This window comes from Choloepus didactylus, chromosome 12, assembly GCF_015220235.1.
Source record: "Choloepus didactylus isolate mChoDid1 chromosome 12, mChoDid1.pri, whole genome shotgun sequence".
In the NCBI taxonomy this organism is placed as follows: Eukaryota; Metazoa; Chordata; class Mammalia; order Pilosa; family Megalonychidae; genus Choloepus; species Choloepus didactylus.
In genome coordinates, this window is record NC_051318.1 from 79868575 (window position 1) to 79889908 (window position 21334).

At 35.3% G+C, this 21334-nt stretch overlaps 1 protein-coding gene across 1 annotated transcript in view; it reads left to right on the forward strand.

Annotated features, from left to right (window-relative positions):
- DIAPH3 (diaphanous related formin 3) overlaps nt 1–21334 on the forward strand; it is a 584600-nt gene that overhangs the window by 189856 nt on the left and 373410 nt on the right. Inside the window, exons 6-9 of the mRNA XM_037800254.1 lie at nt 9578–9652; nt 9741–9810; nt 14310–14446; nt 17171–17276. Coding sequence (XP_037656182.1) covers nt 9578–9652; nt 9741–9810; nt 14310–14446; nt 17171–17276 — 388 coding nt within the window. The remainder of the gene's footprint in view (nt 1–9577; nt 9653–9740; nt 9811–14309; nt 14447–17170; nt 17277–21334) is intronic.

Consider the following 21334-nt stretch of genomic DNA (forward strand, 5'->3'; position numbering starts at 1 on the left):
CAGGAAAATGAAGGGTACAGAAGAAATATTCAATGAATTAGAAGGCCAAATCAGCAAATCTGAACAATGGAGAGAAACTGGACTGAAAAAAGTCTAGGGATCTGTGGAACTACAACCAGAGATATAACATTCTTGTTACCAGAATCTTGTAAGGAGAGGAGATTGAAGTTGTGGTTAAAAGAGTAATTGAACAAAGAGTGGCTGAAAAGTCCCAAATTTGGCAAAAGACATAAAGCTACAGTTTCAAGAAGTTGAGTGAACCCCAAATAGGATAAACCTGAAGAAATTCACACTAACACATTGTTATGGTTTGTTAAAGCTTCTGGAATGCAATATACCTGAAATGGGTTGGCTTTTACAATGGGGATTTATTAACTTACCATTTATGGTTCTTAGGCTGTAAAAATGTCCAACTCAAGGCATCAACAGGATGATACTGGATTCTGAAGACAGGCTACTGGCATCCAGGGCACCTCTGTCACTTGGGAAGAAGGCACATGTGTAGGCGTCTGCTTGTCCTTCACTCCCAAATTTCTTTGCTTTCAGCTTCTGTTCCACTGGCTTCCTCTTTGAGCTTCTGTTGGTCCTCTTGGAGCTTCTCTGGGACTTTTTGCTCTGAACTTCTCTTAATTTCATCTCTTGCTTTTCTATGACTTTTATCCTCTTATAAAGGATTCCAGTAGAAGTATTAAGACCCACCTTGGGGTAGGCCTCTACTGAAATAACCTAATCAAAATGTCCCAACCACAATAGACCTGCACCTACAGGAATGGACCAAAAGAGCATGACCTTTTCTGGGGTACATAATAGCCTAAAACCACCACAGACACATCATAGTCAAACTTCTGAAAGCTAAAGATGGAAAAATCTTGAAAGTAGCAAGAGATAAATGACCGTTTACCTATAGAGGAAAAACAACCCATATGACGAATGAGGAGTAACAGGAGACATATCATCAGGGACTCTGGCATCCAGAAGGAAGTACACAGAATTTTCCAAATGTTGAAAGCAAAAGGCTGTCTGTCCAGAATCCTACATGCTATGAAAGTATCCATCAGGAATGAAAGGAGAAATGACAGTAAACCCAGATAAAGGAAAAACGAGAATTTGTGACCAGCAAACTACCCCTAAAAGACTGACCAATGGAAATTTTCTAAACAGAAAGGAAATTATAAAAGCAGTTACTTTGGAATATCAGGAAGAAAATACACTGTGAATAAAAATATTAGTGAAATCAATAGACTCTTTTCCCTTAGTTTTCTAAATTATGTTTGACAATGGAAACAAAAACTGTAACAATGTATGATATGATTCTAAATGCATGTAGAGGGCATACTTAAAACAATTATTCTATAAATTTAGAAGGGTAAAGGAGTGTAAAGGGAGCATATGGGGTTTCTGCAATTCACTCAAAGTGGTAAAATGATGACATCAATAAACTGTGATGTGTTAGGCATATATAAGGTGATTCCTGGACCAACCACTACAAAATTTATAAAAAGAGATCTATGCAGAAACATGATAGGTAAATCAAAATGGAATTCTGGAACATGTTCAAGTAAATCATTGGAAGGCAGGAAAAAGTAAACAAAGAAATGAAAAAGAACAAACAAAAAAACGGGAAAATAAAATGGGCGACTTAATCCTTACTATATCAATAATTACATTAAATGTACATGATCTAAATATATATACCAATTAAAAGACGGGAATTGGCAGAGTGGATTATAACATATGGCCCAACTTTATGCAGTCTATAAGAGACTGATTTCAAATATATCAATATAGGCAGATTGAAAGTAAAAGATTAAAAAAATGTCATTCAACATTAATCAGTAGACACCAAGGGTGACTATATTAACAACAGATAATGTAGATTTCAGAGAAAAGAAAATTACTAGAGATAGAGGGACATTATATAGTGATAAAGAGTTTCTCCACCAAAAGACATAGCAGGCCCATATGTGTATGCACCAAACAACAGATGTGAATGCACCATACAAATGTATGAAACATTTGAAACTAGAAATAATAGTGCTGAAAGGAATTAGACAAATATACAAGTAAGGTTGGAGATTCAGTTCCTTCAACAATTGATAGAACACAAAATCAATGAGAATAACTAAAAAAAAATTAGCATGAATAACTCAGCGACACAAACAGTAGAATCTAATCATATTTATAGTACTCTCTACCCAATAATAGAATACCTATTTTCAGGTGCCCATGGAACATATATCAAGCTGGCCACATCATTGGCCAAAAATCAAACCTCAAAAATTTAAAAGAATTGAAACCATGCAGAATGTGTTTTCTCTGTGATGGTTTGAAACTGTATGTATCCCCCAAAAGATTATTCTTATAATCTATTCCTGTGGGTGTAGAACTTTTGACTAGGTTATTTCAATTAAGATATGACCTACCTCATTTAAGGTAGGTCTTAATCATTTGACTGGAGTCCTTTGTAAGAGGATAAAACACAGAAAAGAGCCCCAGAGAAGCTGAGAGAGAAAGCCATGAAGGCAGAAACTCAAAGCAATGATACGTGGGGGAGAAGGACCGGCAGATGTTACCATGTGCCTTGCTATCTGGCAGAGGAGCCCAAGCTTGCTGGTAGCTGGCCTTCAGTGAGAAAGCACTGCATGTTGATGCCTTGAGTTTGACATTTTCATGACCTAATAACTGTAAGCTTGTAAGTTATTAAATCCCCATTGTAAAAACCAACCCATTTCTGGTAATATTGCATTTCATCAACTTTAGCAAACTAAATCACTGACCAAAAAGGGCTCAGACTAGAAATCACTAACAGAAAGATAACAGGAAGATCACCAAACATTTGACAACTAAGCAACACATTTCAAAAAAATCTGGGGGTCAAAGAAGATATCTCAAGGGAAATAACAAAAAATAAACATTGAACTTAATGAAAATGAAAATATAGAATTTCAAAAATTTGGGACACATCTAAAGCAGTGCTGATAGGGAAATGTATAGCACTAAATGCATACATTAAAAAAGAAAAGAAGTCTCCAATCAGTAATCTAAGCTCCCATCTCAAGAATCTACTAAAAGAACAAAATAAATTCAAAAGGAAGCAGAAAGAAAAAAATAATAAAGCTAAAAGCAGAAATCAATGAGATTGAACAGAGAAACCGTAGAAAAAATGAATGAAACAAAGAGCTGATTCTTTGAGAAGATTAATAAAATTGCCAAACCTTTAATCATATTGATAAAGATAAAAGAGAGAAGACACAATTTGCCAATATCAGGAGTGAAATGGGATATCCCTGCATATCCTTAGATATCAAAAGGATAATAAGGAAATACTAGGACAACTTTATACGAGGAAACTGACCAATTCCTGTAAAGCACAAACTACAAACCCAGTGTGAAGTCTGTAGTTTGAATTGCTTTATTAAGGAAATTGAATTCCTAAAAAGATCTCTTCAAAAAGAGCTACAGGCCCAAATGTTTTCACTATAGAATTCTACAAAACATTTAAAGAATTAACTCCGATTCTACATAGTCTCTTTCAGAAAACAGAAGAGTAGGGAACACTTCCCAATTCATTTTATGAAGCTAGTATTACCCCATTACCAAAACCATACAAAAGACAGTACAAAAAACAAACAACAACAAACTGTAGACCCATATCCTCATGAATATAGACACACAAATCTTTATGTAATGCTCTATTTTAACAGGCTAAAGAAGTAAAACTACATAATTAAATCAGTTGAATGCAGAAATAGCATTTGACAACAGTGAACCCAAATTCATGATTAAAAGTCTCAGAAAAATATGGATATAGAACTTTCTTAACTTGATAAAGTGCATCTACAAGAACCTACAATTAACATTATACTTGATGAAAGACTGAATGTTTTCCCCCTAAGTTTGAGAACAAAGTATATGCTTGCTTTCTCCACTGTTTTTTCAACAGAGTGCTGGAAGTTCTAACCAGTACAATGAGGCAAGAAAAGGAAACAAGAAGCACTTCAATAGGAAAAAAGGAAATAAAACTGTCCCTATTTGCAGAGGACATGATTCTTTACATAGAAAATCCCAAGGAATGTACAGAAGCTCCTAGAACTAATCAGTGAATTCAGCAAGGTCACAGGATTCAGGATAAACATGCACAAATCATTGGCATTTCTGTATACTAGCAAGGAACATGAGGACATCAAAATTAAAAGTACAGTACCATTTACAGTTCAAAAAATGAAATACTAAGTGTAAATCCAGCAAATTATGTATGAGACTTTTATGCTGAAAACTATAAAATGCTCATGAGAGGAAATCAAAGATCCAAAGAAATGGAGAGAGAACCCATTTTCATGAATTAGGAGATTCCACATTTGCTTTCTCATTCGGATTATTGGCAGAATTCAATTCCTTGCTGTTTTGGGACTGAGGCTTTCCTTTCCTTGCTGGCTTTCCGTTGGGGCCATTCCCAGCTTTTTAGAGTCCACACATATTCTTTGGCTTTCCTCCTTCCCTTTCCTCCACCTTCTAAGCCACTAACTGCAAGTTGAGTACTTCTCATGCTTTGAATCTCCCTTCTTCCATCTCAACTCTCTAACCTAGCTGGGAAAGGGTTTAAGCTTTTATGACTCATGTAGTTAGACTGGGCCTACTTGGACAATCTCTATTTTAAGGTCATCTAATTAGCAAACTTAATTCCAACTGCAACCTTGATTCACTTTGTAATTCCCCTTTTTCTATGTAGTGTCGCATATTCACATGTCCTGGGGTTAGGACATGGACATCTTTGGATGGTGGGGAGGGGGCATTACACTGCCTGCCATACATGCCTAATCCTTCAGTAGCTTCCCATTGCCCATGACACTATATGTAAGACCTTTCAAGATCAAGCCCTGTCTCCACCTGTTTTGTTTTCTCTTCCATACAGCTAGGTACCAGTGGTACTTAGCACAGGCTATGTCTTTGATGTTTAATGACTTTGCATGTATTCCATCCTGCTTAGAAACCTCTCTTCTTCTCTATGACTAGACTAAGCTCAGGCATAAGCTGCTTTGATGTTCCCAGGAGGAGTAGATGCTGCACCCTGTGTTCACCTAGCACCATTATTTTAGCATTTATTACATTATGGAAATAATTTTTTCCAAAATTTGTTGCAAACCTAGTCTTTCAAGGGCAGAATATGTATTCTATTCAGTTTTGTATCTTTCTTTCATGCTTTGTGCAATATCAAGCACATAAACAGCTCTTAATAGAGGCTAGCTGACTTCATTAATGAACACTTGGGTTGTTAAAACATCACCCTTTGAGCAGCAGTCAGTCAAGTCCTGAAGTGTGATACAGGACATGGACTCCAGGTACATTGTCCCTGGCTTAGTATGAATAAATAATAGCTCTGAAATCATAATTGATATTTCTGGCATGAGGTTTGAGACAGGCTCTGTAATGCTGCACAGAATGCATCATCTTTCTGTGCCTTTTTCTACATATATAAAGTAAGGGCACAGGCCTGGGCATCAGTAGACCAAGATACTATTTCTGAGTGACTTTAACCTCCCTGCTTGTCCCTTTCCTTATATATAAAAATGGAGAGGGATTCAGTTTCATTATAGAACTATTTATTGAGTGTTTAGTCTGTTCATGTGCTAGAGATTCAAAGACAAATGAGAAATGGTCCCTATCCTCAAGGCGTGTGTGATTGGGTGAGGTTGCTCTTATGATCTGGTTGATTTATTCTAGCTTTGACAATCAGTGATGCATTTGTCTTTTCCTTCCTAAGAAGAGCACATTTGGGAAGAAGTGTAATAACTTTAAACAGGATAAGAAAGTAGGGGAGGGTCAATCTAAACAAGAAAGTAGGGGAAGGTCAATCTATGAGATGAATACTTGAGAGTACTTTGTTCCTTTTGGCCACAGAGTACATCTGAGACTTGAATATTGCCTCTAGTGCTCAATGAGGCAATGGTACTTGCTTCCTAAGGCCAACGATATGCTGGAAACCACTTTGCACACTTTTGATATCATTTTCTTTCTCTGGAAGCAATATTTGAATTTCAAAGACTAAGCTGCTTTGAACAGTAAAAATGGTTTGAACATTTAATCCAAGAGACCTGTTCTGCCTCTCCCTCACTCTTTTCTTTCTATTACTTCTTCACCTCTTCTTTGCTCCTACATTGAGACCCCTATCAGGAAGTGCTAAGTGTTAATCTACTTAGAAGTTTTTCTTGAGGCAATTAAAAAGAGAAGAATTTGATTTTTCCTATTATAGAATTATAAGAGGTAGATTTTTATGTTAAATTTGTATTTAACACACTAGTTTGTGCTGTTTTAAAGCATTTTTTTTCCAATACAAATGTTATACTGCTCTCTATGTCATTTCTATTCATGAAGAAGAAACATTTGTACCGTGCTTATTCATCCATGAATGCAGTTTATAGTTAAGCCAAACAATGCCTGATGGTACTATCCTGACAGGTACAGAACAAATAGTGCAAATTTTGTTTCCTGAAGATTGATCATTTATAGATCAGTTGATAATTTTTTTTCCAGGTTGCTTCTTACACTAATGATGAGAAATTTTACACTTTGTAGAAAGCTATGGATTTCAATAAACTTCTGTCAGGATTACAGACCTATCTACTCAATATCACTTTTTTATCTTTAACATCTTTTACAGAAGAGATAACAAGTGATATTTGCCCCTATCCTTAAAAATAATATAGCTGAAAATAATAGAGGTGGGGCTAAAACTCTTGAGAGGAGGTTTGTGAATGACAACTTTTTACATGACAGTACATTAGTTTAGAAAATTTTTATGGAAACACTGAGGCTTTGTATGCATGTTTAATTTGTTTTAATATTACCTTTTCAGTTGGCATTTTTGTCAGCTTTGTTATGTTGAAAAATAGTATTTTTTTTTTTTTGGTATCAGAAGTCTTAGTCTTCTCCCTGTACCCCATCCTACTTTTCTTGTTTTTGATGTGTTTTATGTAGTATAAAATGTAATCTGGCCTTTCTTTTGTAATATCAAGGTTTGTAAGGGCAAGCCCCAAGATCAAGGGCTTGGTCCACCAAGCTGGCAGTCCCCAATGCTTGTGAGAATATTAGAAATTCCCCCACTGGGGAATATTTAATATTTCCACATTTTTCCACAGTCCTTCCAGGGGGCATTGTGAATACTTTTTATTCTCTACCCAGATTACTCTGGGTTGTATTGTATGGTATGTGAATATATTTCAATAAAATTACATTAAAAATGTAATCTGGCATTCAGATGGCTGCTGCCACACTCTCTGATTTTATTGTTACTGAGAAATTAGTTCCCACAAAGTGTTAAGGGTTTGTAATCTGAGATAGTTTGGTATAATGCCTTGTTACATTTCAACTTTAATAAGCTTCTTTTATAGAGAATTAGTTTACATGTAATATACATGAATGGGTATAAGTTTAGTTTTAATAATTCCAATTCTACAATATAGAACAGAATTATCCAGTGCGTCCAGGAAGTTGCTTTGAGACCTCTGTGGGCCCCACTATTTAGTGATAGTTGTTATGTTAGGGGTGATATATTTAAAAAATAACTATGTTCCATTATTAATTATTCAGATCAGAAAGCTTACTGCTCTACTCAAATTGATGTGCTTCCTGAATTTTATTGTGGGCTACAACATAAGCATATTAGGTACAACAAAGTCTTTTTGTTATATTAACATAAGTTAAAATTATACTTGGCATATTTTGGTATAAGGCAGTTTTATGAAAAGTGAATTTTTTAATCTTCACAATGAATAATCTGAAAGCACTTATATTGGCTTTAGAATATCTTTATGAATCTACTTTTGAATATAGGGATTACTGAAGATTCACTTCAAACAAAATATTGAAGACCCGCTGTGAAGCCCTAATACAGGAAGGCCAAGTGAACAGAGACTTCCTCCATGTAGCTCATTACCAGCCCAAGTAAAACTCTGAAATTACTCCTTAAGTGTTTGGATTTCAAGCTTCCTGCTGCATGTGAAATAAGAATAGATATAAAATAGGATGCCAACAAGGCCAACAGTTAAGTGGGATGCTGTAGGTGTTTTCATGAAACATGAAAGCAAGATTTGAAATGCCTACAGGTAATCTGTCTGTTGCTGATAGTGGAGAGTAAATGCTTCACTTTTGAAGTAGCATCTGGTTTGAAAACACCAAATTCTTTTTAACTTTTTTCCTCACCTGAACTATAATAGCAATCTTCAGACTTCTCTTTCAAGGAAGTGTAGCTTTCCCGTTTAAGTGCATTCTTGGATTAGTTATTCCATGGCTTTCACTAGACAGAGAAAAGATCAGTAAAATAGCAAACATCAGACTGCTAATATAAGTGACAAATATCTTTCTTCTATTTTTTTTTCTGTTGTAAAATCAGAAATTCTGAACATTTATAGGTGGTCAAGTTGTGTTGACAGAAATATGCAAATAAGGAAGATGGGTGATGGATTTCTTTTTTTTTTATAATTTTTCTTATGTGTTGGTTGTATTTAGTTCTTACTTTTCCTTGTTTTCACTGGCAATGTTAATATTGTTTCTTCAGTAAGAAAATGGCATTTGCTTCTGGTATGTGACTTAAAATTGTTTTTATTCTTTCTAATATCCTGTTATTGATTATTTATTGAAATTTTGTTTTTAACATCTTTATCTTTCAAAGGCTATTCATACACATGCAAACAAACATACACACACACACATCTTATCCCCCCCCCCCCCCACTTTTTTGGGGACAGATTGTTAGCATTACTTTATTTATAGTTCTAAATTTTCAAATCACCACTGAGAAAAGTTATTAATTTCTACCAACGTAGTTTTCCTATAATCAAGGTGAGCCATTGTTTAGTGGCAGTGGTTTTCTACAATGCATACAATACTATGGTTGACTTAGTGGCTATGCTGTGGTCAGGAGAGAATTAAGACTCCTCTTTTGAATATTCATAAAGAAAACAATGATGGAGCTTTTTCAAAAACAACCAAAATTTTGAAACTTAGGAACTTCTTAACATTTATGGGAATTCATTTTGGTGGTTTGGATAGTTGTCTTTTAAAGCATTCCTTTTTAATATTTTGATTAATTTTCATTAGTTGTCTTTTTTCTTTATTTGGCACTGAGTCTTCCCTCCTTAGATCTTTATTCCATTGCCCAATTTATGCTCTTTGGAGCAGCCTAGAGTGAGTGTTATCCAATGGTATGCTGGTAAGTGTTAAGGACTGGTTCTCTGGGGACATCAAAGAGTAGCACCTGCTGATTTTTGAGGTGTGAATACTCCCGGAATGGCCTTTTTAAGCCGCCAACATGATGTCAGTGCACATGGAATAGGGAAGAGATGAGCCAGCTCTAGCACACCACTGGCTTATCCCACCTCAACTTCTTCTTTCACTACAGAGATTACAAATCATGAATGATTTTGTGTGTGGTGATAGTCTTATATTATATTCATGATTATGAACATAACAAGTGTAAAATATTTATTGGTATATAACATTATTCTGATATTCCAAAGAACGACACATTTAAAACTCTTCTTACTTAATGTATAATTATTATTTTTTCTTTTTCTTCCAGTTGGGTCGAAAGCTTTGGACGTGAAGGGCTTGGATTATTATTAGACATTTTGGAAAGATTGATTAATGGTAAAATGTAAGTTTTGCTAAGAATTATTTTCAATTACACTACATTTGCATGTTCAATTATAATTCCAACTCCACTATGTTTCATGTCAATACAGCCAAGAAAAAGTTGTAAAGAAGAATCAGCACAAAGTTATACAGTGTCTAAAGGCTTTGATGAATACTCAGGTATGTATATAGATAACTGTATTATATTCATTCATCATCAGTTTTATCTGAATTAGAATTTTGTAATATAGGATTTTCAGTTGAAGTAAAGTGATGTATTGCTTTGCTGTGCTTTTTGGTACACTGTGGAAAAAATATTGAATTGTACTGAATTCTTGTTTTGTATCAAAACAGCATTCTTCCAACTAGGAGAAACTTGGGATGAGTGGAACCTCTTTTGGTGCTTGCCTCCTCATGTATAGATTGCCTCTCTCCCCTTCCCCTTTCCACTCCTTCCCTCTTTCTTCCCCTTCTTCCTCTTTCCCTCCTTCTCTTCCCTTCCTCTCTCTCTTAAATTTCGGAAGTACAGCATGATTCAGCTTTACAATCAGATTTATTAAAATATTGTCTGCAGTAATATTTTCAAAGAATCAAGTTGGAGAGATTTCTTATATGCTAAGAATTTAAAATCTATAATAAAATTACTGTAGACAGAAATGGATCTGAGAAACGTTACTTATACAAGTAATATTGAGACCAAAGTAATATGAATTCAAACAGGATGTATTCAGAATGGGGAAGTTCTTTAAGCATTTTACTGAAATTAGGTTGATCTGAAGTGTTTTTCTCGTTGCATACTATTAATTGCGGAAATTAGCTTTATCCCATGCCATATAAATGCATTGTCTTTAGCTCCAACATCTAAGCACATCTACCTCATGATGTGTGCAGTAGTGATAGGTGTTTTAGTTGGTGTTAGAAACAGGAAGGAAAGTTTACCTATGGTGATTCGGTGATTTTTGTTTTATAGCAAATCTATCTATATTTTTGATTAATTGTAATTTGTAATATTTTGCCTTTTTGAGGACTACCGGTGTTTAAATTATTTACTTTATGTTTATTTTTACCAATTATAGCAAATTTTTCAAATTCTTTTTATCTTAATTATTTATGTATTTTTAATGCATTTTGTGGAACTAAGTTTTCTATTTTTAACCAGTAAAGTATTTTTCTCCCCCCAATCAAAAAAGATTTTCAAGGAAAATATCTGATTTAGATATCAGAAGTTCTTTATATATCGAATGCATTTTTTTTTTTTTTTTTTTTTTTTTGGTGAGTGCTAGATTTTTGATATACTAAGTAACCAATTATAGAATCTGTTTTAAGAATAAGTGAATAAAGGAGGTTATCAGAAATGCTGATAGTGAGAGGTTTTACCATACTGAGTACCTGGAACTGCTTTTGCAGGACCCTTCTAAAGTGAGAATACAGAGATTTGAAATTTCAGTGGTGATGAAAAAGCTGAGTGTAGAGAAAACCCAAGAACATTTTTTTCAAGCCAAAGGAGCATGTGGATTGGATCATAATTTGAGTTTGAAAAGAGTATTGTGGTTAAAGTAAGGCAGTATTTAAAAGATAATATTCCTATTTGATTTGAGACTGAATTGGTGGGAGAGTAAATTTTTATATGTATTTTTCTTCTAACTAATAAAATGTAATTTATTCCTTATAATAATGGATTTTGTTGCTTGTAACTTGTGTATGTGGACTTGTAAAATATTGCCATTTACATTGGTAATATTACTTGTGTTAATAAGAATAAAAATTTAATTTAAGTTGCTGGTATGTAGAGTTAGTATCATAATATCTGAACCCTAAACTTCATAAAATGTGAAATTTTTTATTTGATCATACCAATAAGTAAGTATGAAATTTGTCAAACCTTACTGTGCAGTCTTGGAGTTCATTTAATGATGAAAAATGGGCTTAATGAGAAAAAACAATATGGTACCTTATTTGTTCCCAGTAATCATATATAATTAATACAATGAGCAAACTTGATAACATCATATGAAAGTGAATTTCTTATGACAATAACTTGGACTAAATGGTATTTCTGAATGGAAGAAGACAGTAAAGATGAAACGTCAATCTAATTAAATTAGAAGTTAATGAAGACACAGTCTTCATTGTCTGCTTATCTTTCTGTTTGTTGCTTTGAAATGTGTGCCCACAGGGTGCTCTGCTCCTGCAGGCAACACCCTTACTCACTTGGGCTCTGCTACTGTGATTAGCTCTCCATGGTGATTGCTCAGCACCGGCACTAACGTAGTGTGGACCCGGAGGCTGGCCATCCTACACAGAGACTTAGCGTGCTCTTTCCCTACCTGAAGTGTCATATGTAATGGCCTGAAGTTCCATCTATTAGGTAATAATAGGCCTCGTGTAGAATGCGAATGTAACCTGGCATTGGTCCTTTGTTTAGAACAGGCAAGCTATCTTATTATCTAGAGTGAATCCTTGACATTCTGGAGACATATATGCTTAGACCTTCCAAAATTTGTCACCACCTCTCTAAACTATAATATCCTTCATTTAATGCACGTAAATGCCAGCTCTGGTAAGTTAGCTATTTCTCACAATGAGTCAAAGGTTTTCTGTTTTGTTTTGCTTTGGTTTAAATAACCGAAGGAGAGTAATTTTATACAAAGGGGTAGCAATTCTGTCTTCAGTTATAGATCCTGAGTACTGGTACTCTGGGTAATTCCACTTTTAAGATGTGCACTAAACATTTATTCATTAGCAAAATCAGAGAATACTGGCTATGATGGGCATTTGGGGGTCACTAGATAGGAGTCAAAACCATGAAATCAGAGAATGTTCATACTATACCCTTCACATGTGATGGTTAGGGCTGAAGGGCTTGCCAGAGAAGCTAGGTAGTAGCAGTTGGGAGGGATTGAATAGGAGTTGCCTTGAGTGGCTGGAGTTGCCTCAGGTTTCTGATTCCCAGAAGGGCAGGTGTTGGCTAGGGACAGCACATGGGTAGTAAATGAAGTGGAAATGCTTGAGGCGGCTTTGCTCAATACTCAGGTTTATTAGGATAGAGCCAGCCCCTCGGTACTTGGTAATCATTGACTGATTTGGCTTTTCTAATTGGATCTCAGTGGTACTTTATAAGCTGTTGACAATTCCTTGGAATGGTTATCGAGGCTAGTCTGGCCCTATGCCTGCTTTCTTATTCTTTGTTTCCAGTTATGAAATGTCTCAGGGCATCACAAAAGTGAGCATTTCCTGTCTAGTTTAGCTGTCTCTTTGTAAACTTTCCCTTGTCACCAGCAAGATAGAAAATTTTCTCAAAAATCATTTCTTGGGGCACTTGGCTCTTCTCCTTGTATTTCCTCTGTAGTACCTCTGTGTTCCTTAGATAGTGGTTTAAAGCAAATGCAGTATTTCAGCACAGTGTGAAGGCTTCTTTGCAGAAATGCTGTATGCAAAATAGGTAAGTTATAAAAAGGATTTAAGAACACTCAAAGCATTTTGGTCTAGGCTTGCTATAGATTCAACTTTGATATTTATATCTAGTACTAATTTTGTGTCTAAGCCAGAGTTCATACATCTGTGTTTGAGATTAATGTCCTTTTTAATGCTTAGTAGTAACTTGTACCAGATCAACTACTTTCTTACTCTTCAGAAGGATCCTCTGGAATGCACGGTAGATAAATCTTATCGTTTTAGTCCTTGTATTCATTCAGTGTTATTTGATACTTATCTTCCACAGGTTGTAAATGGACCCTAGGAGATGTGTATACCCTTAAATCAGAAATACCATGTCATTAACATAAATCCTTATCTTCCCATCAAAGGTGACATACTGACAGTAGCAAGTAAACTTGATCCAACATCATCCCATTTATATAATAAGTTTACAACCATATGTTTTCCTGATAATAAAATATAATTCTGATTAGAACACATATGCTTATTATGATAGTTTCCATGTAGTATCCGCCCTAATCATCCTTTATCTGTTACCCACTGTGAACTAAGTTAATACCTGGCCTCTGTTGTGCACCGTAGCCACATGGGGGGTGTTGAGCACTTGAAATGTGGCTAGTTAGGATTCAGATGTCTGTAAATGTGAAATATACCCTGGGTTTTGAATACTCAGGAAGAAAAAAAAATGTAAAATATCTGATCAATAAATATTTTGTATTGATAACTTGTTTGAAGTGATATTTGGGTATTTTGGGCTATTTTTATTAAAATTTACCTGTTGCTTGAAAATTAAAAATTACGTCTGTGGTATGCATTGTATTTCTCTTGGACCGTGCTGATTTGGGCATTTACTTGCGGTAGTAAATCTCTAACCATTTTCCCTTCCTGGAAGAAGATCTTCATGGCTCCAGTGAATTTTTTTTTTTCCCACTGGGAAATCCAATATTCCTCACTGTTTCTCTCTTCCTCTAGTTGGCCACCTAACTGTCTTGACAACTATCAGTCATACTGATGTAAAATCATTTGGGGTATTATCTGTATTTGGTTGATTCTCATAGTTCTTGATGTAAAGTGGATACTTTAATGGAATTTTTAAGGGTGTTACCTGTTCTTTATATCAGGCTTTACTAAGTATAAAAATGTGTTATCCTGTACATGATTTTGAATAACTGCATTTCCTTCAGGGCACTATTTTTCCGCCTAACAACATGTAACCTCTTATTATTTCCATAATATTGTAGTATGGCTTGGAAAGAATTATGAGTGAAGAGAGGAGTCTTTCTTTGTTGGCCAAAGCCATCGATCCCGAGCATCCCAGTATGATGACAGATGTGGTTAAACTTCTCTCTGCAGTATGCATTGTAGGTGAGGAAAGCATGTAAGTGTTCTTAGTTTATTTCTTTAATTATATAATTATTTAATAGTCTGATTCTTTTAATGTTTTTGTTATCCTACTATAGACTAGAATTTACTTTAAATAAACGTTGAAGTATATTTACTCACTGATTAGATTCTTAAAAGATTATTAGCCAAACAGAAATGGTTGAGTAATAATTATTTCTCTTAACTGATATAATAGTTACGGCCTAAATTGTTTTTCTATAAAAAACTGATTTCTTCATGTTATTTGATCTCAAACCCTAAATCAAAATTCTAAGTGAATATTTTGAAAAGTATACAAATAGGTGCTATTTTTTAAATATGATTTTGTTTTTCTGGTAGAATTAATTCAAACTGTAGGTCAGGTATGTCCACATGTGAAACCAAATTCATAATATTTGAAAATCTATATATCAGACAGATTTTGGAAGTACTTTACCTGTTGAGGGTACACAGTCCTTGACCATTAAGTACATACTAAAACTTTAAACTTTAAAGACATTACCACATTTGTAAGGACTGTAACTAAATAGCTATTATAAAAATATTGCAAGATAATTATAAAGATAAACCTGTTTTCTTTTTAAAGGAGATTGGGGTTCTAATTACAAGAAAACATTTGGAAATTATTTAAATGGCCTTAAAAAAAAGATAAAAATATAAAAACAGAACAACCAAAGGAATTAACACTGGTATCCTACTCATAGAAGGGTAGGTAGAAACTCATAAAATGGAACTCATACATACATTTGAAAATCAGCCTTGCTGTGGGTGATTCTGTCTCAGCTGATAAGAGTTGAACTGCTTGGTTCGATGACCCTAGTTGGAGAGTTATGGGCAACATTCAGGTGGGCCCCCTGCCCTCATGTAATCTGAGAGTACATGTCTATGAAAGAGTCTCAGCTCTTCCCAGCCACAGTCCCAAGCATGCAAAGCCAGGGCTACGGCTTCAGTACTTTTTCCGTTTAAAAAAGGCCATATTAATTTTGGTGTAGAAACCTAAGAGTGAATATAATCTTAATGCCTACATGAGATACTTCCCATGCTTCTCCCTCTTCCTCTTTTTTTCCCCTTTCCTCCCTCTTCCCTCAGTTTCTTTCCTGCTTCTCCCCCCCCTTCTGTCATCCTTTCCCCTCTTCTTCCTTCTCTCCTTTCCCTTGTCTTTCTTTATTCTCTTTCTCTTTTTGCTCCTTTTTCTCTTCCTCCTCCTCCATATTATTTTTATTTTCTTCTTGACTTCAGATTAGGTGTCTTTTATGATGTAAATAACTTTTAGTACTCCATTCCCAGGCCCACAGATTATGTGAGCTTCTGCAGTGTGCTAGGACTTTCCATGCTGTACTATAGTATTTTGTAAATAAGAGTTTAAATGTTAGGAGGTAGTTGAAAAAATGGTCCCCTAAAGAAAATGTACTTTTTCAAAAACATTTATAGGATAATACATTTTAACACTTAGTGAAGCCTGAAAATATAAAGAACATATACCGTCTTAACAAAATTCATAGAAATATTCACTTTATATCAAGAATTGTGAGAATAGTTCACATCTGTTCTTTTAAAGAGGAAGAAAAGAGTTCTTGCATAATTAGTATTTTTAATTCAATTTTATTGAGATGTATTCACATACCATGCAGTCATACAAAGCATACATTCAACTGTTCACTGTACCATTATATAGTTGTGCGTTCATCACCAAAATTAAATTTTGAACATTTTCATTACCACACACACAAAAATAATAATAAAAATTAAAGTGAAAAAGAACAATTAAAGTAAAAAGAACATCAGGTGCCTTTTTTTTTTTCTTTTTTTTTTTTTTGCTCCCATTTTTCTACTCATCCATCCATACACCAGACAAAGGGGAGTGTGGTGCATATGGCTTTCCCAATCACATTGTCACCCCTCATAAGCTACATTTTTATATAATTGTCTTCAAGATTCAAGGATTCTGGGTTGTAGTTTGACAGTTTCAGGTATGTACTGCTAGCTATTCCAATTCATTAGAACCTAAAAAGGGTTGTGTATATTGTGCATAAGAGTGCCCACCAGAGTGACCTCTCAGCTCCTTTTGGAATCTCTCTGCCACTGAAGCTTATTTCATTTCTTTCACATCCCCCTTTTGGTCAAGAAGATGTTCTCCATCCCATGATGCCAGGTCTAGATTACTCCCTGGGAGTCATAGTCCATATTCTTGCATAATTATAACGTTTTATATTTGACTATATTTTCTAGGAATCTCGACTTTATTTATTTGAACTTGAGGGCAGTGAAGTTTAGTGGTTTAGAGCATTTCTCTAAGGTTCGCTACGCAGACTATCTGGTTTCAAATACTTGCGCTACCATTTAATAGAAATGGGATCTTGGACAAGTTGCTTAACCTTTTTCTGCCTCAATTTCCTAATCTAGAACATGGGATAATAATAGTATCTACCTCATAGAATTGTCATGTACATTAGAATGAGTTAGTATTTGTAGAGTGGTTGAAATAGCCTGATGTGTACTAAGCGCTATATAAATAAATGCCTGATGATTAAGTGAATTAAAATGTGTAATGTGCTTTTAAGAGTGCTCAGTATATACTATGTAGTTAATAAGCTGCTTCTAACATGTTATTGGTTGCCTTGGAGTGGTTACTCTGTTAGTAGGATCAAGCAGGTGTATTATGGCATTTGTGTTATTTGCTGTTTTCCAATTCAATTAATGGATTCAAAATTTCCAATAGACTTGAAGAAGTTTTGGAAGCTTTAACATCGTCTGGAGAAGAAAGAAAAATTGACAGATTTTCTTCTATTGTGGAAGGTCTTCGGCATACTTCGGTTCAACTGCAAGTAAGTTTCATGTATATAAATCTAGTTTTAAATGGCATGTCTTACATATTGTTTTGTAACTTTTGTGACTAGCTTATTTTTAAACGCTATATTATGAAACTCTGCGTGCCATTTAATATTATTTTATAACATTATTTTTAATAACTGGAATTCTAATTTATAGTATATCATAATTTATTTTGTAGATGCATCTTGGTATACACCCATGATTATTTCCATAGATTTCTTTCCTAGAAATTAAATTTCCAGGTTTCTCTGTGAAATATATAAATATTCTTGGTCCTCTGCTTGTTTATTGTGTGTTAGTTTCATTAATTCATTGTTATAATTTTTAAGAGTTTTTTCCAGTTAGGCAAATTATGGCATCTCATTGTTTTAGCTTTCATTACTTTGAAAAGTTGAGAGTTTATTTGAGTAATAATGAGATTAACCCATCCTGCTTACACTTGGATACAGATTTACAAAACTTTTTAAGTGCTTCCCCCAAATTCATATTTAGACTTGAACATTGTAATATCTGAGCTTCATAAGTAGTATTCTTTTAATTTCACTTTTTTTTTAGAAGACACAAGTTTATATTGGTGCACTTACAATCATTGCTAATACAGTGGTTGCTGAACTTTGCTGCACACTGGAGTAAAATATAGGCATCTTTAAAAAATGTTCATACCCAACTCCCACCTCCAGACTTTTTGGTTTAATTGTATAGGTTGTGATCTGGCCATTGGGAATTTTAAAAGATCACAAGGTGCTAATGTGAGCAAAGTTTGGAAACCAATGTGATAATAGCTATGAATAAATCTGTTTCACACTTAATAAAAGTAAAAAGATTAAGAAAATTTAAAGCTCTGTGTAGACTGGCCATTTGATTATTATTAGTTCTGATGGGAATGCAAGAGCCAAATCTTAGTGTTACATTAAAAAAATAAATAAATGGAATTTTAAGAAAAATCAGAAGATGTAGGGAGCTTTCAAAGTAATGTATTTATTATGAACTTTCTAATGACACGTTTGTGAATGGCTAGTGAAGAATGGAGTTGTTGCTGTTTGTTTCAATCTGTATAAGGCAGGATTGGCAACCTGAGTAGAAGGTCCCTATTACATGGGCTTCTGGAGCTTCTAGAAAGGAGCCCGCTCATTTATTCTGGGCTTGTCAGAGGGTATGTGAGTGGGGTTAGGAATGTGTTCTCCTTTAAAATTATCAAGGAACATTTTAGTAATATCTAAAAATACTTTTCCCTTTGGTGTTTCTGAATTTCTGCAAAGTATATTTTAGACCTAGTGAGTTATTAATTTTCCCATGCAGCTATTGTACTAAGTGCTCATTTTATCCATTAGCTATATAGTTTGCATTTATTAAAATGTACTAGTCTGGGTGATATTAGCAAATCACCACATTAAAAATAAAGCTTCTTTGTCACTGAATAAATAGAAACCACTTGCTTGCTTTTAAATTGGAGGAAATAGGAGACGGGAAAATTTTTAAAAAATCTTCATTTGTCCTTTCATTGAATAGTACTTTTAAGGAGGATTTTTAGATATTCTTGAAAGTCTGGTCATAATAACAAATAAATACCATACTTAACATAAATGCATATCACTTTCATTTCCCTCCTCAAGTGCATCAACAGGATTTTCCAGCTACAAGCAGCATAGCCCACTATAGATAATTTAAGCAGGAAAGAATATTGGGTATTTTACAGAAGCTTGCAGGGCCTGGGAGCAATGTGTGGGTAGTATATAGCCAAAAAAGTAATACAGAAGAAGCCATGCCATACCATACCTTGAATGTCTTCCAGAGCTGATGGAGTGTCATTGATCACTTCAGCTAAAGTTAGGGACAAATTTCTTGCTACCTTTTCTAATTGGGTGACTCTTATAGTAGGGAGAACTACCTGCAGAGTTTTTAAGAGTAATGAGTCCGGTATCCCTCCAGGGCAGCCCTCAGAGTAACGAAAGGTGGCCTTCAATTTGAGAGATCTTCATGTTTTCTCAGGGCAACGTGATTTACTGGTAGTGTTTCTTAACTGCTTGAACGTCTCTTACTACCACCTCTAATAAGCAAGTCATAGTGTTTCTGAGAAGAGCACAAGTAAATGCCTGTCTTACACACAAGATTTGTAGTCCTAAAGGTGCATGTGGCTATCTTACAAAGAAAGTGTTTATTGTTGTTGGGGTCCCCCAGGTAGGACCTTTTTTAACTGGAGGGGGTGAACTTCAGGTTGACGGTGCTTTCAATGTAGCCTCCTGGCAACTGGTAGTTCTTAGAGTTCCCAACCTGTCCTTTTTGTTCATGCCATAAGCTGGGTGGCATTCACCCAACTCACAGAGGGACCCAGCTACAGTTGGGGAAATGGAGATGAGGCAAACATTCAGAGTTGCTGACAGATCAGTGTTTGGTGGGAGGTGGCAAGTTGTGCTGCAGGAGAGGAACCCTGTGCTAAGGAAATCCAAATCTTTTATAGTGAGCTGTTAGCATGCCTGCCCTTCATTCCGGAGGGAGACATTGACTTTGTTATACTGGGCATGAAGCATGCCTGCTCTTTGGTCAGGAGTGAGCCACTATTTCCAAGGTTGCTTGCTATACAAACACCCCTGCAAAGATTTCCAGAACAAAGGCTATTATTGTCTCTCCTTGCAAGATGTGTAGAAACATGAGGTACCATTGGACCGTTAGAGAATTGTCTTGCACTAGAAAGCACACCACTAAAGCTCCTTACCTTCTTGGCTTCTTTTCATTCAGTCTGATGCTCCTAGTGCTGTTTTCACACTTACATTGTACCTTGGATGTAATGGAATTGACTACAACCTTCATTAATTTTGTTTCATGTGTACAAGAGTCTTTGTCCTACATTAGTTAGTGACTGAAGGAAAAGCATGTTTTCCCAAGTTGATCAATCCAGAGAGGAGGAGAACAAGTTCTGCCCGAAAGACAAACATGAACAAGGGAAAGAGATGGAGAAGCTTATTTCAGAGGAGCAAAATTATTGTTGTCTTTGATTCTTTGATGTGAACTGATGGCATCTTTAGTTTCTGAGCTTGACCACTTAAAATCTTGTTAAGTCGTATGATTTAACTGCCTCCAGGTTTCAAAAAATTTGATTTAACATACTAAAGAGGGGTACTGTTTGTTAGTTGGGTTCTTGGTGTGCTTCTTTTGAACTATTATTGTTACTATTGCTTGATAAAAACAACTCAAGTATCATAATTTCCTTACCCACTATTGAAATACATAGCTGTTGCTCTCTTTAGGCTTTTAAAGCTACAGTGATAATCTTGATGAAGCAGTAGACAGGGGAGGTAGGTAGTTGGTATATCCTTTGGGATACCTGTGGTAGATATTTTTCCAGGAAGCAGAAGCCAGCAATGTAATGCAGGCCTTTGGTTTCTCTGGAACTGCTACTAGAGGAAAAGTGTGTTCCAAACATATCTAGGTGTCTGGCATGCACATGGTTTTAACAAGTATTTCATGGTAACATCCAGTGCAGAGGCCTGTCACATATAGAGAACAAGAAGAACAAGTGGAAGTGTTCTGTTTCATATTTTAAAAATAGTAAATTTGATGAAGTTGATGAATTGATGAAGCTTCAGTTACTTTTATGAATCAGATGAGTAAAAATTGATATTCTTGCTGAAACTTGTTTTGTAAAATAAGGCTGTGTTAGATTGGGTTCTCTGAAAAGGAAAAGTTTGATGTGCAAAGGACTAGGGGGTGTGCCCCTGAGGGAACCTGGGGAGACTAGGACAGCCATTAGACCACCATGCAGATCTGACCCCAGCTAAAGGAGAAAGAGAGGCATGGAAGGTTGGATGGAAGCAACTGAGGCTGCTGTGAGAGCTGTCAAGGCTCTGGGGGAATTCTCAAGCCAGAGTCCACATGTCCCAGGAACAGGCCTACTCAAGTGTTCTTGCTGTACTCAGACATTATCTGAGAGGAGACTGTGAGAGGTGTGGTTTCAGTTCAGACATTGTGATGAGTTCCAGAGAGCAGCAGTTGGGACTGTTGGTAATTTATGCTCTTTGCAGTTGAAGATTGAGAGGTATATTCTGTATTCTCA